Source organism: Bubalus bubalis, chromosome 2 (genome assembly GCF_019923935.1).
Source record: "Bubalus bubalis isolate 160015118507 breed Murrah chromosome 2, NDDB_SH_1, whole genome shotgun sequence".
NCBI classification, from domain to species: Eukaryota; Metazoa; Chordata; class Mammalia; order Artiodactyla; family Bovidae; genus Bubalus; species Bubalus bubalis.
In genome coordinates, this window is record NC_059158.1 from 137,893,470 (window position 1) to 137,916,688 (window position 23,219).

The following is a 23,219-nucleotide window of genomic DNA, read 5'->3' on the forward strand; positions in this document are numbered from 1 at the left end:
AGAACTCTGTTCTAGTCACCTTACAGTTCCAGCCCCCGCACAGTGCTGGGAACGTGGGAGATGCTCAACAGACATCTGCTAATTGAACTGAAGTGAGATAGCCATGGTTAGGTGGTTAATTAACACCAATTTTTTGAAAAAAATGTTTTCAATTCCTTCATTTTTGGCTGTGCATGGTCTCCGTTGCTGTGTGGGTTTTTCTCTAGTTGTGGCGACCGGGGGCTCCTTTCTAGTTGTGGTGACAGGCTTCTCAATGCAGAGACTTCTCTTGTTTCAAAGCACAGGCTCTAGGGTGCTCAGGCATCAGGAGTTGCAGCATGTGGGCTCAACAGATGTGGCATACAGGCTTAGCTGCTCTATGGCAGGCGGGATCTTCTCGGATCAGGGATCGAACCCGTGTCTCCTGCATTGGCAGGCAGGTTCTTTGCCAATGAGCCACCAGGGAAGGCCTCCCAAATGCGTTTTAAATGGTTTTTATTTTTTAATTTATTTATTTTTGGCTGCACTGAGTCTTCATTGCTTTGCGAGGACTTTTTCTACCTGTGGCGAGTGGGGACTACTCTTCGTTGCGGTGTGCGGGCTTCCCATAGAAGTTGCTTCTCTTGTTGTGCAGCATGGGCTCTAGGTGCGTGGGGTTCAGTAGCTGTGGCACAAGGGCTCAGGAGTTGTTGTTCTGTGCTCTAGAGCACACACTCAATAATTGTGGTGCACGGGCTTAGTTGCTCTGCAGCATGTGGAAATCTTCTCGGACCAGGGATCAAAAATCTGTGTTCCCTGCACAGACAGATTCTTTGCAGACAGATTCTTTTCCACTGTGCCACTAGAGAAGTCCTAAATAGTATTTTAAAATATTCAAGTTTAGTAGGGTTCAAGGAAACATACCAATTGAATCTAGGAAATGAAGTAACAGGACCTATTTTGAAATTGATAAATTGACAAACATTAAATCTGACCATTTCTCCAGAAACAAGATACTCAGTGGGTAGCCTGGATGGATTTTTATAAGCAAAATGAAAAAGAGGGTCAAACAAACATTTTCACATTTAGCCAAAGACTACTGAGTCATTGATTCCATTGGTGGCACTCATGGTAAAGAATCCCCTTGCCAATGCAGGAAATGCAGGAGATGCGGGTTCAATCCCTGGGTCAGGAAGATCCCCTGGAGGAGGAAATGGCAACCCACTCCAGTGTTCTTGCCTGGAAAATCCCACAGACAGAGGATCCTGGTGAGCTACAGTCCATGGGGTCACAGAGTCAGATATGACTTAGTGACTGACCACGAGCAGAAACTGAATCATTATTCAAAATTATGGGTGATAAATCTTCCTTAACTGTTACAATTATACCTACAATTATATCTGCAAAATGCTTTATAAATAAAGCTTTGTCCTCTAACAAGTCTGCTTTTAATAGGAGACTTGGAAGAGGATATTTGCATGTGTCCTAAAGAAATCCCAGGCATTGAAGTTAATCTGTACCGATGCATGAAGTCAAGTTGTCATATGTTGCAAAAACAGACTTCCCTGACATTTATTATAGAATATTGTCAAAAGCCAAGAATTCTGAATATTACACTTTAGGGAAACTCAACATATTTGTTCTCAAGTTTTCTCTCCTTAAGAGAAAAACTACTAGAGCTTCTCTAATATGTTGGAACTATATATTTAAATATGTGATTTATCTCTGAGGGAATTTTATTTGCTTTATTGAAATACAATGAACAAAAACTTAGATATTTGAAGTATGCAATGTGATGACTGATATACATATACATTATGAAAAGATTCCTTCATTAAGTTAACACATCTATCACCTCACATATTTACTTTTTAAAACAGATTCTACCATGTAAGTGATTCCATGTGGTATCTGTCTTTCTAGTTTATTGCACTCAATGTCCTCCAGGTTCATCCATGTTGTTGCAAATGACAGAATTTCCTTCTTTTTTAAGGCTGAATGATTATTCCGATATTTGTATTCTAGAATATATAAGGATGAAAATCACAATTTCTTGAAAAAGATACTTTTATAATTAAATGTATTCAATAGTGAGTAAAATTAAGATTCTAAAAATACCATTAACAATAATTTTACCTTTACAAAGGTACAAATCTTACTGGTCCCCCTTTTTTTTCAAATGTACAATTTGATACATTTTTAATTTTTAACAGTGTGGTAAAACACACATAACAAAATTTACCATCTTACTTTTTACCCATTACTACGACTGATGCAGTTGTTACCACAGATCAGATTCAGAGAGTCCCTGACAAAAGGGACTTCTCCTCTTTAATAAAACAGCCATTATTACGAGGCTCTTGGCCAAGAATGGACCCACTGTGATGAAATCCTAGAAGGAATATTGTAGAAATATGAAATCTATGAAATAAATTTTTGTGGCATATAGCCACATAGATAAATCTTGAGCACATAATGTTGAACAAGAAAAAGCAAGTTACAGAGGCTATAAACAGCTTGCTTAGTTAAGGTATTTAAAGATACACAACACCATCTATTGTTTTGGCATCTATGTAACACACACACATATAAATTTAAAGGTATAAATAAAATCAGAGTATATACAGACAAACATTTAAACTTCAGGACAGTAGTCCCTGGGGAGAGAGATGGGGGAGGGGGAGTGATGGGTCAGGAAGCCTAAAGAAACGTCAGCTCTGTTCATCTGATCCTAGCTGATGCCAGATGAGGGTGATTCAGTGGGAACAAAGCCATGTCCCAGCTCTAACGGACCAGACATGCTAGTGGAGGGAAACAGACAGAAGACAAATAAATGCACTGAATACATGAGGCAGTGAAAGCGCTAGCAAGAGAGGTTAGAGGCTGGTGGAGGGAGGCCGTTTTACAGAGGAAGTTTGGCGATGGTGTCTTCTCAGGTAAGGTGGTGCTAATGCGAAGACTCAAATGACGCGAGGAGCATGAGTTTATACGGGGAAAGCTCTTCAGCTGTAAAATTCCATTTTGCTTCTCTAAGTAAATCAGGTAAAATGTTAATATTTCTTCCATTACAGTAGTGGGCTCATGGTTGTTTTCTGAATGTTCAAATATTTTCATAATAAAACAAACAAGAAGATTAAAAAAAAGAAGAAAGCCCACTACCATCACTTCTTCGAAGATTAGGAGGAAGGATGTCAGACATCTCCAGATACCATCCAAATGGAGAATCTTGAGCCTGTGACTGCAGATCCTATGTCCTTAGGGATCCTGCATACATTGGGACCCCCTAAGAAACAGTAATAACCCCAGCACTGGACATGCTGCCTGGCCATTAGGTTATGCACGCTTGCCTGCTATTCCATCCACCTACCCATCCACTAACTTATCTAGCTATCCATCCACCCATCTATCTTTACCTCCCAAATAAAACATATGCCTGCTCAAACACCCTTATTTGAAAAGGAGAGGGCAGATGATAAAGAGACAATACAGCATATATGTTTTAAATAGAGGGAAAGGACACAAGATATAAATCAACATGAAGCACTGATGACAAAAGACAGGACCTCTGAGATCTGGCGAGGAAAACACACAGTGTGTGTATTTGTGAGCCACAGAGATCTACCATTTACATGCTCCAATGTCACCTTGCTCCCTCCCCTCTCCCAAAGAAAGGGAAGGTATCTTCGTGATGTTATGTTCCCACGTGCACAGAAAATCAGGGAGCAAGGGTGGAATCACAGCTGCATGGATACCTCAAACTCTTTTTTTGGAGATAATGTAAATTGAATAAGAAAACGTGAGGAAGTACCTGGGATGTCAGCTCTAATGCTACACCTCTAGCAGGTATTTAATCAATATTTGGTGAATGGATGAATGTATATGAGGTTGCCTTACAGTAATATTTTATAAATGATGTACTTTTTTGTACTCAGAGCATTTCCCAGGTCACAAAATTCTTTCAAAGGTCATGGTTAGCCCCGACATCTCTCTCTCGTAATAAACAATTATTTTTGGCCAACCATCTAATGAGGTTCTAGACAATACACAAGCCATTGTGTCCTTAGCGGAAGTGTCCTTGGGGTTGGGGGGCGGAATTCCCTTCTTCCACCTTTCTAAAGCTCTGTGAATTTGGATGTGATGGCTGGATCTCAAGCAGACATTCTGGACAATGAGATAGAAGCCACCTACCAAGGATGGCAGCACAAAAAGAGACAAAGGCTGGATCTTACCATCACTGAGCACAGGCATACCTCATTTTATTGCACTTTGCTTTACTGCATTTTGCAGATACTGAGGTTTGACTTTTTTTTTTTGGCTTTGTTTTTTTACAAATTGAAGGTTTGTGGCAACTTTGAGTTGAGCAAGTCTACCAGTACCTTTTTCCAACTGCATTTGCCCACTTCATGTCTCTGTGTCACATTCTGGCAATTCTCACAATATTCTGAAGTTTTCCATTATTTTTCTACTTGTAATGGTGATCTGTGATCAGTGACCTTTGATGTTACTACTGCAAAATGATTATGACTCACTGAAGGCTCAGAAGATGGTTACCTGTTTTTTAGCAATAAAGTATTAAGGTACGCTGGGTGGCTCAGACATTAAGGTATTACCGGTGGCTCAGACCAGTAAAGAATTTGCCTGCAATACAGGAGACCAGGGTTCAATCCCTGGGTCTGGAAGATCCCCTGGAGAAGGGAATGGCTACCCACTCCAGTATTCTTTCTTGGAGAATTCCATGGACAGAGGAGCCTGGTGGGCTACAGTCCACAGCATTATAAAGAGCTGGACACGACTGAGCAACTATCACATTACATTATTAAGGTATGTACATTGCTTTTTAGACATAATGTTATTGCACACTTTACAGACCACAGTGCAATGTAAACATAAGTTTCATATGTACTGAGAATCAAAAATTTAATGTGACTTGCTTTACTGTGATACTCTCATTATTGTAGTGGTAGGAAACCAAACCCGCAATATCTCTGAGCTATGCCTGTACTACGCTAGTCTTGGGTAGCCTACCTCTGAACTTGTACACTGGAAATAAACAAACTTCTATTTTATTCAAAAATCACTACATTTTAGTTTTACTAAATGAAAAACTTTTATTTTACTTTTTTTAATTTACTTTTATTTACTACAAGTTACCATTTTCCTTTTATCGGTTTTCTAATGCAGCCAAATCTAATAACATACCAACCAAAATCTGATAAGAAGTTTGTTATCAAACTCACTTAATAGATAGGGAAATGAGCCCAGAGTGGATTAACTGGCTCAACAACACACAGAACCCAAGACTTCTGCCTCAAACCTGAACCCAGTACTCTTTTCCCTAACCATAGTTGCATTTTAGTGTGGCTGATAGGGATTCATCATTGTTATGCTTAGTTGCTCAGTCATATCCAACTCTTTGCAATCCCATGGACTGTAGCCCCACCAGGCTCCTCTGTCCATGGGATTTCCCAAGCAAGAATACTGGAGTGGGTTGCCATTTCCTTCTCCAGGGGGATCTTCCCAAAGTGAAAGTGAAGTCGCTCAGTCGTGTCTGACTCTTTGCGACCCCATGGACTGTAGCCTACCAGGCTCCTCTGTCCATGGGATTTTCCAGGCAACAGTACTGGAGTGGATTGCCATTTCCTTTTGCAGGGGATCTTTCCAACCCAGGGATCGAACCTGGGTCTCCTGCATTCTAGACAGACGGTTTACCGTCTGAGCCACCAGGGAAGTCCCAGGCTCCTCTGTCCATGGGATTTTCCAGGCACTAGTACTGGAGTGGATTGCCATTTCCTTCTCCAGGGGATCTTCCCAAACCAGGGATCAAACTGGTGTCTCCTGCGTTGCAGGCAGATTCTTTACCACTGAGCCACTGGGGAAGCCCCTTGATATGGATTATGTACCAATAAATAAGGGGCTTCTCTGCTGGCTCAGATGGTAAAGAATCCACCTGCAATGCAAGTGGCCTGGGTTTGATCTCTGGGTTGGGAAGATCCCCTGGAAAAGGGAACAGCTACCTACTCCAGTATTCTTGCCTGGATAATTCCATGAATAGAGGAGCCTGGCAGGATACGGTGCATGGGATCACAAAGAGTCAGACATGACTGATTTTCACTTCACTTCACCAATAAATACAGTATATCAAGCAGGAACATACAAAACAGTTTGTTGTGAAGGTGTTATATCAAAAATTCTGATTAGGTGCATATGGGAGGTAGGAAAGCCCGGAAGGAGTTTAGGAAGCGGGCTAAAGGAGAAGGTATACTGTACTGCACTCAGGATGACTTCAGAAAGTACACAGCAACAAATCCACAACTGCCCTAGACTGACTGCCGTAAACAACCGTTCAAGCAGGAAGTTGGCAACTGACTTGATTACAACCACCTATGCACCTCCTGGGGAAAAATCCCATCTATCTCCCAGGCTTCTGTCCTAATTATATAATATACATTTAAGCTCTTTGCATTTCTTCTTTTAAAATCAGTTATATAATATTATGTCTATAAAACTACAATTGGAAAGTCCTCTGGCTATAATAATTATATAGTCAGTTAACATTTGAAACCATAAGGAATATACCCTTGGTAAAAATAAGAGCTGGCACAGTGAATTCATCTAAAATATATGTTATACCCTTTTAATTTGAGCATATCTTTTAAGAATAATCTGAATATATGGTTCTCTCTGCTCAATTCATTTTAAATGAGTTATCTCTTTTCAACAAAGCTTTAAATTTTTATGATTATAACTACATTCTCATTATAAAAGAAATTAGAAAATAAAGAAGCCCAAAAGTACCTTGAAACTTTCACTGTTTATTCTAATTGAAACTACAAAAATTATTTTTCTGTATCTTATGATATGAAATGTTCCTAAATATAACTAAAAAGACATGAAATTATATGGTATTGCCATCTAGAAGTACTACACAAAAAAGATCTTAATGACCCAGATAACCATGATGGTGAGATCACTCATCTAGAGCCAGACATCTTGGAGTGCAAAGTCAAGTGGCCCTTAGGAAGTATCATTACGAACAAAGCTAGTGGAGGCGATGGAATTCCAGCTGATCTAGTTCATATCCTAAAAGATGATGCTATTAAAGTACTGCACTCAGTATGCCAGGAAAACTCAGCATTGGCCACAGGGCTGGAAATCGTCAGTTCTCATTCCAATCCCAAAGCAAGACAGTGCCAAAGGATGTATGAACTACTGTACAACTGTGTTCATTTCACATGCTAGTAAGGATATGCTCAAAATCCTCCAAGCTAGGCTTCAATAGTACATGAACTGAGAACTTCCAGATGTACAAGCTGGTTTTAGAAAAGGTAAAGGAACCAGAGATCAAATTGCCAACATTTGTTGGATCATACAGAAAGCAAGGGAATTCCAGAAAAACATCTACCTGTCTTACCTGCCTCCTGAGAAACCTGTATGCAGGTCAGGAAGCAACAGTTAGAACCAAACATGGAGCAACGGACTGGTTCCAAATCAGGAAAGGAGTACATCAAGGCTGTATATTGTCACCCTGCTTATTTAACTTCTATGCAGAGTACATCATGTGAAACACTGGGCTGGATGAAGCACAAGCTGGAATCAAGACTGCTGGGAGAAAAATGAATAACCTGAGATATGCAGATGACACCATCCTTATGGCAGAAAGCAAAGAGGAACTAAAGAGCCTCTTGATGAAAGTGAAAGAGGAGAGTGAAAAAGCTGGCTTTAAACTCAACATTAAGAAAACTAAGATCATGGCATCCAATTCAATCACTTCATGGAAAATAGATGGGGTAAAAGTGGAAGCAGTGGGAGATTTTATTTTCTTGGGCTCCAAAATCACCTTGGACAGTGACTGCAGCCATGTAATTAAAAGATGCTTGCTCCTTGGAAGGAAAACTATGACAAACCTAGACAGCATATTAAAAAGCAGAGACATTACTTTGCTGACAGAGTTCATATAGTCAAAGCTATGGTTTTTCCAGTAGTCATGTACAGATGTTAGAGTTGGACCATAAACAAGGCTGAGTGCTGAAGAATTGATGCTTTTGAATTGCGGTGCTGGAGAAGACTCTTGAGAGTCTCTTGGACTGCAAGGAGATCAAGTCAGTCAATCCTAAAGGAAATCAACCCTGAAAATTCATTGGAAGGACTGATGCTGAAGTTGAAGCTCCAATCCTTTGGCCACCTGATGTGAAGAGCCGAATCATTACAAAAGACCCAGATGCTGGGAAAGAATGAGGGCAGCAGGAGAAGGACGCACTGAGCGTCCCCCAGAGGACAATTAAGAATGATGTTAACCAGACCTGCCTTCACACATCGTAAAGGGCTGGGAAGGCACATCACTGCAGCCTGCTCAGAGCCCTCTGGAGTTCATGAATCATTCTCTACAGGACATAGGTCATGGCTTCCAAACCACAGCCCCACATCCTGGGCAGTGGTCCAACAAGGAGCGGGGAATGTGACAGTACTGCCAGGCATATGCTGAGAGGTGAGCACCTACCCTCAGGACAAAAACACCCGGCCCAGAGCTGTGAAGGGGCCTGCAGTCTATCCACTGGCCAGGGAGCCAGAAGTGCTGTCCACACTTGCAGAACACGGGTCACTGCTCTCCCCAGAACCCTGGGTCGTCTGCTTCAGGACTCTGCTTTGGATTTCCAGATCAGGTGGCCAGAGAAACCTTAACTTCTAAATATTTGCTGATCCACGGTTAGCAAAACGGTGGCCTGCAAGCTGGATTTGGCCCACAGATGTGTTTTCTTTGGCCTGAAAGATGTTGGATCATTTTTTTGGAATAAGCATTGAACAATTTAGAGATTTCCTGTACTTTCTCTTAGAAACTTAAGTCTGGGCCACACCGAGCCTGTATTCTTGTGCAGAAACATTCAGTGAGAGCTAAGTGAGTCATCACCCCCAGTGACAGTACGCCTCCTGATCCTTGCCTGTAGCCTCCTTACTCCCAGCGGTTCCTGATTTAGGTCTAATTTAGAGGGTCTGTAAAGCTAACAAAATAACTCAGGTCTTTATCCCCATATAAAATTCCTTATTTAAGAAAGAGAAAAAAAATCAAGACATATGTAAGTGAAGGAAAATACACAAAAGTCTAGAAGCTTAAAAGCCTGTGTTATATAGTTTGTATTTGTCATGTTCTCATGACATGATAGAAAGAAGCTGAGAGAAGTTTAAAAAGGCTGTTAAATTTATCACTCAAAATTCTTTAGGTAGAGTCAGATTACATCCTTCTGGATGGATTCAAAAAATTATTCTATTTTTAAAATAAACAGTGCACATGTCCATATTTACTTTATATTTACTTTATAAAGTAAATAGCTCATGGGGATGTAATGTACAGCATAGTAACCTTAGTTAAAAATACTGTACTGCACATTTGAAAGTTGCTAAGAAAGTCTATCTTGAAAGTTCTAATCATAAGAAAAAATGTTTTTGTAACTATGTATAGTATTTTTTTTTGTAGGTATGGTAACACACATGAGAACAAGTTATAAATTTACTATTGACAATTTGTCTCGTTTATCGGAAAAAACCCTCTCATCAGATAAAAATAATACAGTTTCTTTTTTTCTCACTTAGATCTTGAGATTGGCAGGTCACCATCCCCTGAATTAATGCCCATAGTCAAGATTCACAGCTTTAATGCTTCCTCCACTTTTTTCACTATAAGTACTTTGCAAACATAATGTTAGCTTTCATCTCAAGATTTATTCTAATAGATGCACTCATCATCCCTTCCTACCCTGAAAGTGAAGACAGTAAGCAAAATGAACCAATATATTGGGCTGGCCAAAACGTTTGTTCAGGGTTTTGTAAGATCTTACCGAAAAACCTAAATGAACTTTTTGGCCAACCCAATACCTGGGCCAGATCCTATTATGGCAAATGATAAACATTAATTGCTTGGAAAAATCATTTATTATTTGTATAAAATAGATGCATTAAAATAGTCAACCCAGGGACAACCCAACCGTAAAAGGCATTTTTAAAACTATTATAACAAAATAAAATTGAATATGCACTGACAATTAGTTGATACTAAGGAACTATTGCAAGTTTTATTTAGTATGACAAAGATTTTGTGTGTGTGTGTATTCATATCTGTTACTGCTAGTTTTAAAAAGAAATAAACTCCATGGGTTTGCTATCATGTGGGACTTACAAATCTTAGAATTGTAGTCTTTCACAGTTTTACGAGACTGTAAACATCACCTAGTCCAGGCACGGAAAGAAGATTTTAATTTACAGGCCAATTTAAATTTCACAGTGCTGTCCCGAGAAGAAATGCGAGTCTGTAAGACTGAGTGGGGGAAAAAGGTCATGAACCATTAGCAATACTGGCCAAGGACACAAACAGGAAAGTGGGGCCATGTATGTTACTACTACTGGTCACCTCTAGAATCTCTAGTCTAATGGTCTTTCAAAGAGTTTATTATTTGTTAAGTCAACTCATTACATCTTTAGACAGCTCTGTGAAGTTCTTTCTTTTATTTTGGCCTGAAATCTTATTTTCTGCAGCTTACAATGATGTGACATATAAGAAGAGCTCCAGTTTAATTTGACAGTGCTTGAACTATTTCAGATATTTCTCTCATCTTTCCCAAGACTAAAACATCACCATTCCTCACCAGGCATGGTTCCCTCCCTGTCTTTACCACTTGCCATTGACAAGCCCCAGTTTGTCTCTGTCGTTATTTCAGTGTGGTATGCAGTAAATGGTCTGCTGATGTCATGTTGTCATAGCATTATCCCCAAAATGTCTTTATTGAGTTCAAGTTTTGGTTTTCAGAATCTCTACATTCATTTAGACTTCAGATGCTCTACTTCAATTTAACCAGTTGGATAGAAGCTTCTAAATCTTTCTATTATCAGCCACATATGGGTCAACTTTAATGGATCTCTCAGAACATATAACTGTCTTCCCACATATCCAGGCTCTGGCATGCCAGCAACCAGGGAAACCACAAAGAGACTCAGATGACCCTTCCCGATTGTTCTGTGGCTCCTCAAATCCATCTGTGAATTTTCGATCTTAGGAAGAGAACTTTCAATCTTACAACTGAGAACGGAGGGCCACTAACTAAGCCAGAACTATCTGGCCACCATTGTCCTTGTTGAAAAATAGGCAGGCTTCCCTGGTGGCTCAGTGGTAAAGAATTAGCCTTCCAATGCAAGAGACATGGGTTCGACCCATGATTCAAGAAGATACCACATGCCACGAAACAACTAAGCCTGTGAGCCGTAACTGTTGAGCCTGTGCCCTGGAGCCCGTGCTATGCAACAAGAGAAGCTACTGCAATGAGAAACTTGCACACCGAAACCAGCAAGTAACTCCTGCAGCAATGAAGACCCAGCAGAACCAAAAGTAAAAAATAAATAAATTTTTAAAAATTAAAATCAGATCAGATCAGATCAGTCGCTCAGTCGTGTCCGACTCTTTGTGACCCCATGAATCGCAGCACGCCAGGCCTCCCTGTCCAACACCAACTCCCGGAGTTCACTCAGACTCATGTCCATCGAGTCAGTGATGCCATCCAGCCATCTCATCCTCTGTCATCCCCTTCTCCTCCTGCCCCCAATCCCTCCCAGCATCAGAGTCTTTTCCAATGAGTCAACTGTTCGCATGAGGTGGCCAAAGTGCTGGAGTTTCAGCTTTAGCATCACTCCTTCCAAAGAAATCCCAGGGCTGATCTCCTTCAGAATGGACTGGTTGGATCTCCTTGCAGTCCTAGGCAACCACAAATTGGCTCAACATAAGTAATAAAGCAGGTTTAGTCATTCACTCAACATGTGTTGCAAGGACTGGACTGGGCCACTGAGCAAATGAGAATGAGTGACACAGCAGTCATGTCATCAAACACACAGTTTCTCAAAAGCAAAACACAGACATAAATAACTCAAATAAAGTGATCAGTGAGGTACAAAGAGCTAAGGGATTTGGGAGGTGGAAGAGAAGGCAGCAGAAAGGAAGTTGAAAATTAGGCCAACTTAACAGAGGAAGGCAGAGAAGGCAATGGCACCCCACTCCAGTACTCTTGCCTGGAAAATCCCATGGACAGAGGAGCCTGGTAGGCTGCAGTCCATGGGGTCGCTAGAGTCGGACACGACTGAGCAACTTCACTTGCACTTTTCACTTTCATGCATTGGAGAAGGAAATGGCAACCCACTCCAGTGTTCTTGCCTGGAGAATCCCAGGGACGGGGGAGCCTGGTGGGCTGCCATCTATGGGGTCGCACAGAGTCGGACACGACTGAAGCGACTTAGCAGCAGCAACAGAGGAAGGACCAATAGCAGGCCTGAAAGGACAGGTGGGATCAGAACACTGGAGAAGTGAGAAAAGAAAAAATACCAGGTTGAGTAATGCCGTTTGGTTGATGCATACTGCTACTGGGAAATAAAGTCTGGAAAAACACAAAGAGGCAAAGCTGAATGAGACTCTTCTTCTATCAGGATCAGTCAATCAAAATGTATTTATATCAAAGAACAGGCAACCCATCAAAAGGTACAGAAAGATGAAGAAGATAAAAGAAGGCAAAAAAGTCAGCGCCTAGAGCAGAAAATAAAAATTAAGTGACTAAATAGGGATAAAGAAAGAAAAGCAAAGGATGAGAAGAGAAGACAAAAACTGTCTTCTCGCTAGCAAGAGGTGCTTCCCTGATTTACTTCCCCTCCTTGACACTGAAATGTCTGGGAGCAGCCGCTCTTCTATCCTAAAATGAATCTTTGGGTTTAGATTTCTAATCCAGATTTATCTTCCATCTCCCTATGCCCTTTGTTAACGATCACTTCCCCTAAACTGTCTAATCCACCTCCAGCAGTCACTGTGACTGAACCTGAAGGAATGCTGACCAAGGAAAACCATTGAAGAGGACAGCTCAGTGTCTGCAACAGGCCTGATAACAGAGTAGAGGAGCAAATGATCTTTATACTCCCCTGAGGAAGGGAAAGGGGGATGTGAAGAGGGAGGCTTTAAGAGGTATGAGCGGAGGAAAGAGTCTGTGGACCCAGAAGAGCCACACGATCAACCTAAGAACTCAGGCTCCTCTTAGGCTTGTTTATTCACTCATTTAACCACTCATTCATTCATTCATTCCTCTCTCTTTATCCCCCCCTTCTCTGCTGTCACATCCAACAGCTGCCATACATCCAACAGCAACTACAAAGCACTTTCCACAGCAGCCTCAGTTCATACCTCACTTCATTAGTCCCTCATGATTAACATAGGCCCCTAAATAGTGTCCCAGATTTTCCATTTCAGAAATACAATATGGTATGATTTCTCACTTGTTGCCTTCTCTGCCACGTTGTAAGCTCACGAGGGAAAGAGCTATCTTTTCAAATGCTGTATCCCCAGGACCTTACACAGGATCCAAACTCAGTAATTAACTGTCAAATTAACAACACACTACACAGACGACTAAGGGGTATCATTTGAATTACCTAAAATTCTCTAAAACCAGAAATTGGTGTAGCCAAGACAGCAACTTTTCACCAAAGTCACTGTTCTCTGACACTTTGGGGACACAGTTACACTAACTTCCCAACCTCTTCTGTAGTTAGCTGTGGCATGGGATGAGTTCTGGGCAGTGGGATGTGAGTAGACGTGATTACGCCACTGCCGAGCTGTCCCATAAAATCTTCCCAGGCTTTGCCGCCACATTCTTTTTTTCCCTTCTTGTTGGGCTGTTGACACACCCCTTGAATGACCTTAGAAGCTACATGCTGATACCTGGGACTCTATGCAGAAAGCAGCCACCCCTCTAATCTGCTCATAAGAGAACTAAACATCTCTTATGTTTGAGCCATCTGTGTGTTACAGCAGTTAACCTCCCCTAATGTTTACCAGCTAGCAGCTGTTTGTCACTTTCCTAAGGAGAAATTAAAGGCTTTCAGAGGACAGTACACTCCTTCTTGGTACACAGGACTGACAAAAGTCCTGCGTATTGATGATTATCAGGGAAGATAGTAACCTTGCCTTGGGCTGGCCTGGGTGTGGCCCACAACACAGAACAGGCTGGATGAATTCTGGTGATGTCAGAACATAGATGATCAACTTGCTTGCCTCACCTCCTCTCAGAAGTATAGGGCCCCATCGGCCCTAGACAAACGCCCAGTTGCCGTATCAAGTAGTCTGGCCCTGACCTCCTCTGTGCTTACCTGGCAAAAATGTCACAGCACATTGCTCTGCTGCTGTCAGTGCCAGCTGGGGAGAAACTGCCAAGAGCTTTTTCAAAAAGCCACAGCAGCCTACATTGCACAGAGCAATGGGTGGCAGCGATGACTCGCCTTCTGAATAAAGCATGTGGCGGAGCGGACCAAGACGCAACCTCAGACAGAATGCAATTCCCGGTGGCAAAGCTCTTCTTGCACTGTAGATGTGTCTGAGTCTGTTGTTTCTCCTCAACACTTGGGACTTCAAAGAGAACTCCTCTCCCTCACAGACTGGAGCGTGTAGGTAATTGCATTACATTAAGAGAATTAGTAGCATGTACTATACATAATTGCTTGTTCAATCTAGGTCCAGGAAACTATTAAAAGGATAAATCATTGACTAACTCTTTTCACTTTTCCTCATTGCAGGTTTATGTCAAGAACTTCCAGATTCAGTGGTTCTTAATCTTTAGGGGATCATGAACCCTTTTAAGAGTTTGATGAAATGCCTTGACCCTTTCATTAAACAAAACGTCCACAAGTGCACGCACATATTACGTACGATTTCAGGGTACACACAGGATGCCAAGTTCATCCACTCATCCCAGGTTCAGGGACCCTCTAGCACAGAGGGCAGCAAATTTTCCCTCCAAAGGGCCAGAGAGTAAATATTTTGGGCAGGCCACATACTGTCTCTATCATAGGTACTCAACTCTGCTCCTGCAGTAGGAAAGCTGTCCTTCTCATGTTCCAAACAAACAATGTGTAGATATCAAAATGTGAATTTCATACAATTTTCCTAAGTCACAAAATATTCTTTTTTTTTTTCATTCTTTTTTCAGCCATTTAAAAAATAAAAACCATTCTTAGCCACTAGCTTGTACAAAAACAGGTGACAAACCATAGTTTGTCAACTCCTGCTTGTAAGCCATGGGTTCTCTAGAACAAAGTTTCTAACTCTATTTTCACTAACTTCTAACTGAAACTTCACATTTCTTCACATTATGAATGCAGGCAGCAAACCTTAGTGTTGGCAGAAATCATAGGCACATTCATGCCACGTTAGAGTGGTGGCAGGTAACACAAAATATTGATCAGGCTCATCATTATTTTTAAATTATGGCCATTATTAGATCTACTGTATCTTGCCATTTAAATGTGCTGATAAACACATATATTATATGAAAATTTTGATTCAATATATTTCAAAATAATTGATTTCCATTTGAATCCTATATATATATTTTTTTACATTTTTTTAAATTTTATTTTATTTTTAAACTTTACAATATTGTATTAGTTTTGCCAAACATCGAAATGAATCCACCACAGGAATCCTATATATTTTATTTAGAGCATTTCAAAACAGAATTCTGAGAAGTGGGCCAGGGCTTTCACCAGACACCAGGAAGGTCCATGGCACAGAAAAGGTGAAGAGGGTCTGGGCAGGCAAAGCCAGAGCATCTCCTACCAGAGCATTCACATCTTCTGTTTTGTGGATGAGCATCCGTATCTCCTCTGGATCACCGCTGAAGATTGCTTGGACCAGTGGTGGCTGTAAACACAGGAGAACTGGAATTAGAACTATACTTAAATCATTGGATTGCACTCAGATGCAGATGGCTAGAAGATCTATTCCCCCAAAATTTATTCAACAATTATCAATTGGCAGACAAAGATGAATATGGCTCAGGTCCACCCTTGCTCAAAGTCCAGTAGGGGAGTTATTTGCATCAAAAAATAACTATAATATGATTTGAAAGCCATGACAGACAGTCACATCTAATCTGGGGCTATGACTGCAACATGAAAATCACCACTAGTTGAAAATGTCCTTGGATGGTCCTTAAATTACCTTTCAAGAAAACTACCAAATCTGTGTTTTTGTGCATAGGGTCCCCTGCCATTCCCCAGCTTCTCACTAGACAATGCTCCCTGGACCTTTTAAACGATTCTGTTCCTAGAGGATGTTAGTGGCCATGTTTCTGGCCTCCTGAATGCCTGCTTTTTTGTCAAAGTTTGGAAAAGCCTTTAAATCATTCCCCCAACACTTCCCATAGCCTAGCCAATGAGCACTGAGTGTTTTAGAGGAGATTACTTTCCCATCTTGGAGAAGGCAATGGCACCCCACTCCAGTCCTCTGGAAAATCCCATGGATGGAGGAGCCTGGTAGGCTGCAGTCCATGGGGTCGCTAGGAGTCGGACATGACTGAGTGACTTCACTTTCACTTTTCACTTTCATGCATTGGAGAAGAAAATGGCAACCCACTCCAGTGTTTTTGCCTGGAGAATCCCAGGGATGGGGGAGCCTGGTGGGCTGCCGTCTCTGGGGTCGCACAGAGTCGGACACGACTGAAGCGACTTAGCAGCAGCAGCAGCAGCAGCAGCACTTTCCCATCTATTCAAAGTAAGTGGTATAATGGTGGGGTGGGGAGGAAGAAGGGAGGCATTACTGAACATGTATCATTGAACTCACCTAGATTAAACAAGCCCAGCGCGTGGTAGAAGGATTTATAACTTGATGGAAAGCCAGCTGAAAGAAAAACTGGCTCTGCTTGGGTGGTAAGGTGAGAAGAGTGTCCAGAAAAGCTTCATGGAAGGCACCTTCATGAATGTCTGTGAGTTTGCAAAGAGAAGGAAGGATATGGTGGCCAGGGAATCAGAGTGTGGAAAGGTGTGGATATGCAAAAAGCCTGATATGTTAGAAATGCTGCCATCTACCTGGTGACCAGGGTGTGGGAGAAAAGAGCAAAAGGGGTGGGCTCTGGGGTTGGTGCTGGGCTCCCCCACCTGGTGAAGGATCCAGTTCAAAGCCAGTTCTGCCGCTTGCCAGTTACACGTTAAGCCCATTTCCTGTGTGTAATCTGGGGCCAAACATGATCTTTGTTGTCCAACCCATCAAAGGGTTGGTTTTAGGAACAACTGAGATAATATATGGGAAAACCTTCCATAACCCCACATGCCGCGTGCTAATTCGCTTCAGTCATGTCTGACTCTTTGAGACTCCATGGACTGTAGCTCACAAGGCTCCTCTGTCCATGGGATTCTCCAGGGAAGAATACTGGAGTGGGCAGCCATACCCTCCTCCAGGGGATCTTCCTGATTCAGGGAAGGAATCCAGGTCTTTTATGTCTCCTGCATTGGCAGGTGGGTTCTTTACCACTAGCACCACATGGGAAGCCATACAACCCTATCCAAATAACAGATGTTTTCACTAAGAAATGTTTATGATGTCAATATGGAGTATTTGACAATTTTTTTTTCAAAGTTTAAAACCTTGCTAATAACACACATGCACACACAACACACATATATTTACTTATAAGTTTTGGAAATACTTTAGTCCTAGCAGGCAATTGGATGGTGGCAGTTTCCCAAACTTGTCTGATCGTAAGTATCGCCTAAGATGCTTACTAAAACAATATTCCCAGAACCCTTCCCTGGAGATTCTGGGGTGGGGTCAGAGAACCCAGACTTCTAATAATCACCCACTTAGTTATCGGGAACTGTGAGCACTGACCTAAAGTGACATGGTTAGAATTATCTGCCTCAATCTCTATGCAATCTATATGAAATTCCAAGTCCTGACTTTCCCTACAAACTTTCTTTTCTATTTTTTACCTTCCTGTTGCCTTTCTTACATGTTTTGATGATGTTCCTTGTTATTTTAGGGGACCAATATAAGTATTGTCAGTAGAACATGGTAAGAATACTTAAGGAAACATTATATTTAAAAAAATGTTAGGGACTTCCCTGGTGGCCCAGTGGTTAAGACTTTGTGCTCCCAATACAGGGGACACAGGTTCAATCCCTGGTCAGGAAACTAAGATATCTCATGATGCAGAGCATGGCAAAAAAATATATATTAAATTGCAGATAAGTATTACCACCTGTCAGGAATTTGTCCACAGTTTTCCGTCTGCCATCAAAGTTTCCAGCAAGTAGACAGATGTATATCTCTTTTTGGTCTCAAATACTCTCTTAATCCTACCTTCTTGCCAAGGTGTCTGATTCAAAGATAGTTTCTCAAATTACCAACAATTAAGTAGCAGGAAAGAAGTCTTGAAAAGAATGCAAGTTTGACCAGTTGGTGGGAGCAGACACTCTGCCCAAGATAATAAGTTCCTTCCCTACACTTGCTGACTACCTGCCATGTCTCCAGACACCCTGCCTCATGGCAAGGACCATATTTCAAGTAAAACAGACAGTCATATAAAGTCAGGATTTCAACAAAAATATCTGACTCTGGCATATCTACTTCATAATTCTCTCTCTGCTGTGCCTATTGCCAAATGCTTGTGCATATTTTTCTGCCTTTTTGAACCTTAAGAGAAAGCAAATACCAAACCCCAATAACCCAGGGATGACAAGCAGAGGCAGATGAGATTTTAGTGTTGAGTCAACAGTGATCAATCAACAGTTGAGAAGTTAAGATTCTGAGAAACAAACCCACCCCAGTTTAATGCACCACTGGTTAGTCACTTTAAGGAAACACAGCTAGATAAGCAAAGCTTCTCTTCACTCTTGACTGAAAGAATGCACACAGATATTCAGTCCTCACACCACTCAAGAAAGGCAAGGGTTCCAAGCTATGGCTGGAATGTACCCAAGGAGAGCCACCCTGCAAAGCTGCCAGACAAGGATGCCAGCACAGCCCTCAGCAGGGAGTGGCATGTAGAGCTTTCCAAACACCTCCAGGCCCAGTCCCTGAGACCCACTGGAAGGTTATCATCAATGCAGAGAATTCCCAGCAGAGAATGGTATGCATACTTCCTCAATGCCTCCAAGTCTCGCTCTGCTAAAAGCTGCTTTGGGGAGTATTGTCAATGCTCAGAATTCCTAGCATCCATTGGGAAGAAGCTGACAATTGTAACTCTTTCAGTCACATGTATACATGAATAAACCCACATATACATGGATGCATTTTGCCCATGTATGTACTCGTCTGCATCTACATTCACGTCTGTATGCACAGAGATACATGTTGATTGACACACAAATCCCTCCCACTCCCTGTGGAATAGAAAAGTGCCGGTTCTCCAAAGTCTTGCTAACTGGACATTTCTGCCCCAGCTGGGCTGTGTGGCCACTGTGACATCATTGTTTTCACAACTGTGAATCCAGGCACTATGAGATTCCAAATCAGAACTTCAGACACATGCTTTGCCATGTGTTTGCATGGATGAAGTTCTTGAACTAAATTTCTATAACTCTTGAGCTAGTGGTACTTCTCTAAAAAAAACTGCAAAAAACAGTACAGGCATTTCTTTTTTTCTCTACACTTCCGAATAAAACATACCCATATAACACTTTGACATTCCCTTTTGTTGGGATTTTAATTGGATCCTGCTGTTTTATGTTTCCCTAGCATATTAAAAAGCAGAGACATTACTTTGCCAACAAAGGTCCGTCTAGTCAAGGCTATGGTTTTTCCAGTGGTCATGTACGGATGTGAGAGTTGGACTGTGAAGAAAGCTGAGCGCCGAAGAACTGATGCTTTTGAACTGTGGTGTTGGAGAAGACTCTTGAGAGTCCCTTGGACTGCAAGGAGGTCCAACTAGTCCATCCTAAAGGAGATCAGTCCTGGGTGTTCATTGGAAGGACTGATGCTAAAGCTGAAACTCCAGTACTTTGGCCACCTCATGCGAAGAGTTGACTCAATGGAAAAGACCCTGATGCTGGGAGGGATTGGGGGCAGGAGGAGAAGGGGACGACAGAGGATGAGAGGGCTGGATGGCATCACTGACTCGATGGACGTGAGTTTGAGTGAACTCTGGGAGTTGGTGATGGACAGGGAGGCCTGGCGTGCTGCGATTCATGGGGTCGCAAAGAGTTGGACAAGACTGAGTGACTGAATTGAACTGAACTGAGGCAAACACTTGCCCCAAGAATAAATATTTGGGAAAAGATACATCTAAATACTGTCTGTATTACATGATTTTAAGAAAGACGGAATATTCTAATTACAGTACTCTTGTTCATAAATACCAAGTACTTATACTCTGTTGACTATTTATTTGGAAATCACTGTATCTTTTGCCTTGACCTTGATAGGGCCTTCCATGCAGAACAGAGTCCCAAGCCTTGGCATGAACAAGAATTTTTTTTAGAAGTTTCACCCATTTCAATGCTAGTATATACAAAATACAAGTCCTTTGTGTGCAAATTTGAATAAATACATTTTTCACAAGGGTCAGAGTTGTGAAAACAAATAGTGGCAGGAAAAAGAGAGAGATTCTGATGTCATGAAACCACTGGTTATCAATCCCTAAAGAAATTTAAATTCTTAAAAAGAGATATGCAGCTTCAGTTACCAGAATTGTTTTAGCATGTTTAGCAGCTGTAGACTGGAAATGATTTCCATGTGATGTGGATACCGGCACAGTCCCTCATGTAGATTCAGAAGGATACTTCCTGGGCTTGCTTAACCAACGGCACAAGTAGGGGTCAATCTTCAGATGGTACCTATCCTTGTCTTTCAATATCACCAACTACCAGCACTCTACTGGTAGAAGAGTGAACTGGTAGGGCTGTTCACACTTGCCAGAAGTGTGAACAGCTGCCTTCTAGACGTGACTGTCTGCCAGCCTGATGACATGTGACCCCTCTAAGACAGAAGAGCAGAGCAGAAGCCCCTTGAATTTGGCAACCATTATGAACAATGTGGCCATTGCTGACATTAGGAAGTGAAAATCTATCCGCAAAAAGCCACTTTCACTTTCACTACCCGCATCCCCTATCAGCCCACCCACTACAGTATTTTTCTATTTTATTCTCAGTCTTTGAGAACAAATGAGGAAAATATCCAATTCCCAAATATAAGACGCTAAATCAAATAAATGTACTGACAACAGTATTCTCAAACTGTGGAGTAAAGTAACAATTCCACTAGGGGGAGCAAGAAGGTAATTTGTTACCCGGGAGGTAAGAGTAAATATTCAAGTTGTGTGATTAAGGTAAGTAAGTAAGTAAGTGAAGTCACTCAGTCGTGTCCGACTCTTTGCGACCCCATAGACTGTAGCCCACCAGGCTTCTCTGTCCATGGGATTCTGCAGGCAAGAATCCTGGAGTGGGTTGCTGGAGGATCCACTTTATTCAAGACATGAAAGGATTCAAGCTTCTGGGAGAATTCTTAGTAATAAGTAAACACAACCTGTATTACACCCCAAAACAAAAATTTTTTAAACTTTCCTACTGATCCCCAAGGGTCCAGGTTTTTAGGAAGAATAAAGCTATTTAAAACCCAGGTGTTAAAGAATTATTTTCTTCATGTACAAAATCCAATTATTTCCTCAACTGCACTTTTTAAAAGTGCTGCTAGTGGTATCAGATATGCCACTGGCTTAGGAATAAAGTTCAACTATGAGGAAAGCACAGGTGGTTTAAAGGATCCACTCCGTCCTGCCTCGCCGTGACAGATCCCCATCGGTTAGCACCCTCCAAAATCTTCTATTGAAACTAACAGTTTGATTTTAGCTAAAACCACCGTATAGTGCCTTTCACTTTGTCAGAGCTGCATATTCTTTTCTAATATGTTGGCTTTGGAAGATAAGCAGTGATAGAGGCTGTCGCTGAGCATCTGAAAATAAAGCCCATGGTAGGAAGTCCAAGAAGATGCTCCAGCATTACATTTCAAGTTGTTGGCATGCTGTTTGACTTTTTCTGATTAGACTGAATAAGTAAAGATTCCGAGTCTAAATGAAAACATCTTGCATTCTACTCAGGAGTGAGTTTTGGGACTCAATCAATAGCCAAGAGGGAAAAATGATATTCCTAAACATCTGTCCACACTTAAGTATTCTGAGTACAGTATGTCATTAAAGCAGGATGGGATCATGTTATTAGTAGCTAATAGCTGATATAGCAATAATCTGACCATGTGAAACCTTCAACTTATATGAACATGCTGAAACACTTCATTAGGTAACAACTGGTTTTTGTGTGGGGCAGTGCTTGCATTTTTACAAAAGGATAATAAAAATTTGCTCGAGTCACAAGATTTAATGGACAGAACTTGTTAGCTCTATTCATGTGGGTCCTGCCTGCTGTGTGATCTGCTGACAGAGTGCCATTGAGTGCTTTCTGAATATAGATCACTCCTTACTTGGCGAGAAGTTCACTCCATCATAGAAAGACAATGATGATCGTAAAATCAGAATCTGTTTCCCTTAAGAATTGTACAAAATATACAGTTATGAATCCTCATAAACATTTTTATGCAAGACTACATGACTAAAAATGTCTCCTACAAACTACGCCACAAAGTGTCTATAATATTTCCAATATTTTTTCTTTTCATTTTATTTTTTTTACTTTACAATATTGCATTGGTTTTGCCATACATCAACATGCATCCGCCATGGGTGTACACGTGTTCCCCATCCTGAACCCCCCTCCCACCTCCCTCCCCATACCATCCCTCTGGGTCATCCCAGTGCACCAGCCCCAAGCTTTCCAATTTTTTATTAAAAACAGAAAAAAGCATAAAACTCAAAGTATCAGTAATACTCTATTGTAGAGATTTATTAACTTTACACTTGTGAAAGAAGAACTACACTTAATCAGAAAATGGAAAAATTAATTTATCCAACCTTTTCCAAAATGATTATGACACGTAGGCATTGACTATGATATAATTATTCAAGGACCAGTTATTCGGTTTCTGGAACATTCATTTCCTTTGCATCATCTTCCTTTCATGAGACCCTCCTTAAAGAGAGATCTCTCTGCTCTTTAAGAGTGCTTATTAGCACCTTCACCAGAGGAGTGCTGGCCGGAGGAGAAATGAAACCCAAGTATCAACTTTTCTACTAGATACTTACAAAAGGTTAGGTAAAAGGAAATGATGAAACAACAGTAACTGTAAGCTTGCAGTCTGGAAGCAATGTTGATTTTTACGGACCTGAGATCTCTCTTTCTTCTGCCACAGGAGGAAGACTCATGTATGGTATCAGAGAGACTTTGGGTTAAATCTTAGCCATGGTTTCCTCATCTATAAAACAGGGTCATCACATGACCCTGTTTTATAGATGAGGAAACCACAAGCAAGGCTCCAACAGTACGTGAACCAAGAACTTCCAGATGTTCAAGCTGGATTTAGAAAA

At 41.3% G+C, this 23,219-nt stretch overlaps 1 protein-coding gene across 12 annotated transcripts in view; it reads right to left on the reverse strand.

Moving 5' to 3' along the window:
• ANKRD44 (ankyrin repeat domain 44) overlaps positions 1 to 23,219 on the reverse strand; it is a 314,414-nt gene that overhangs the window by 170,106 nt on the left and 121,089 nt on the right. For all 12 annotated transcript variants that reach the window (XM_006078152.3, XM_044936824.1, XM_025277923.2 and 9 more), the window contains one exon: positions 15,587 to 15,670. In XM_006078152.3, coding sequence (XP_006078214.2) covers positions 15,587 to 15,670 — 84 coding nt within the window. The remainder of the gene's footprint in view (positions 1 to 15,586; positions 15,671 to 23,219) is intronic.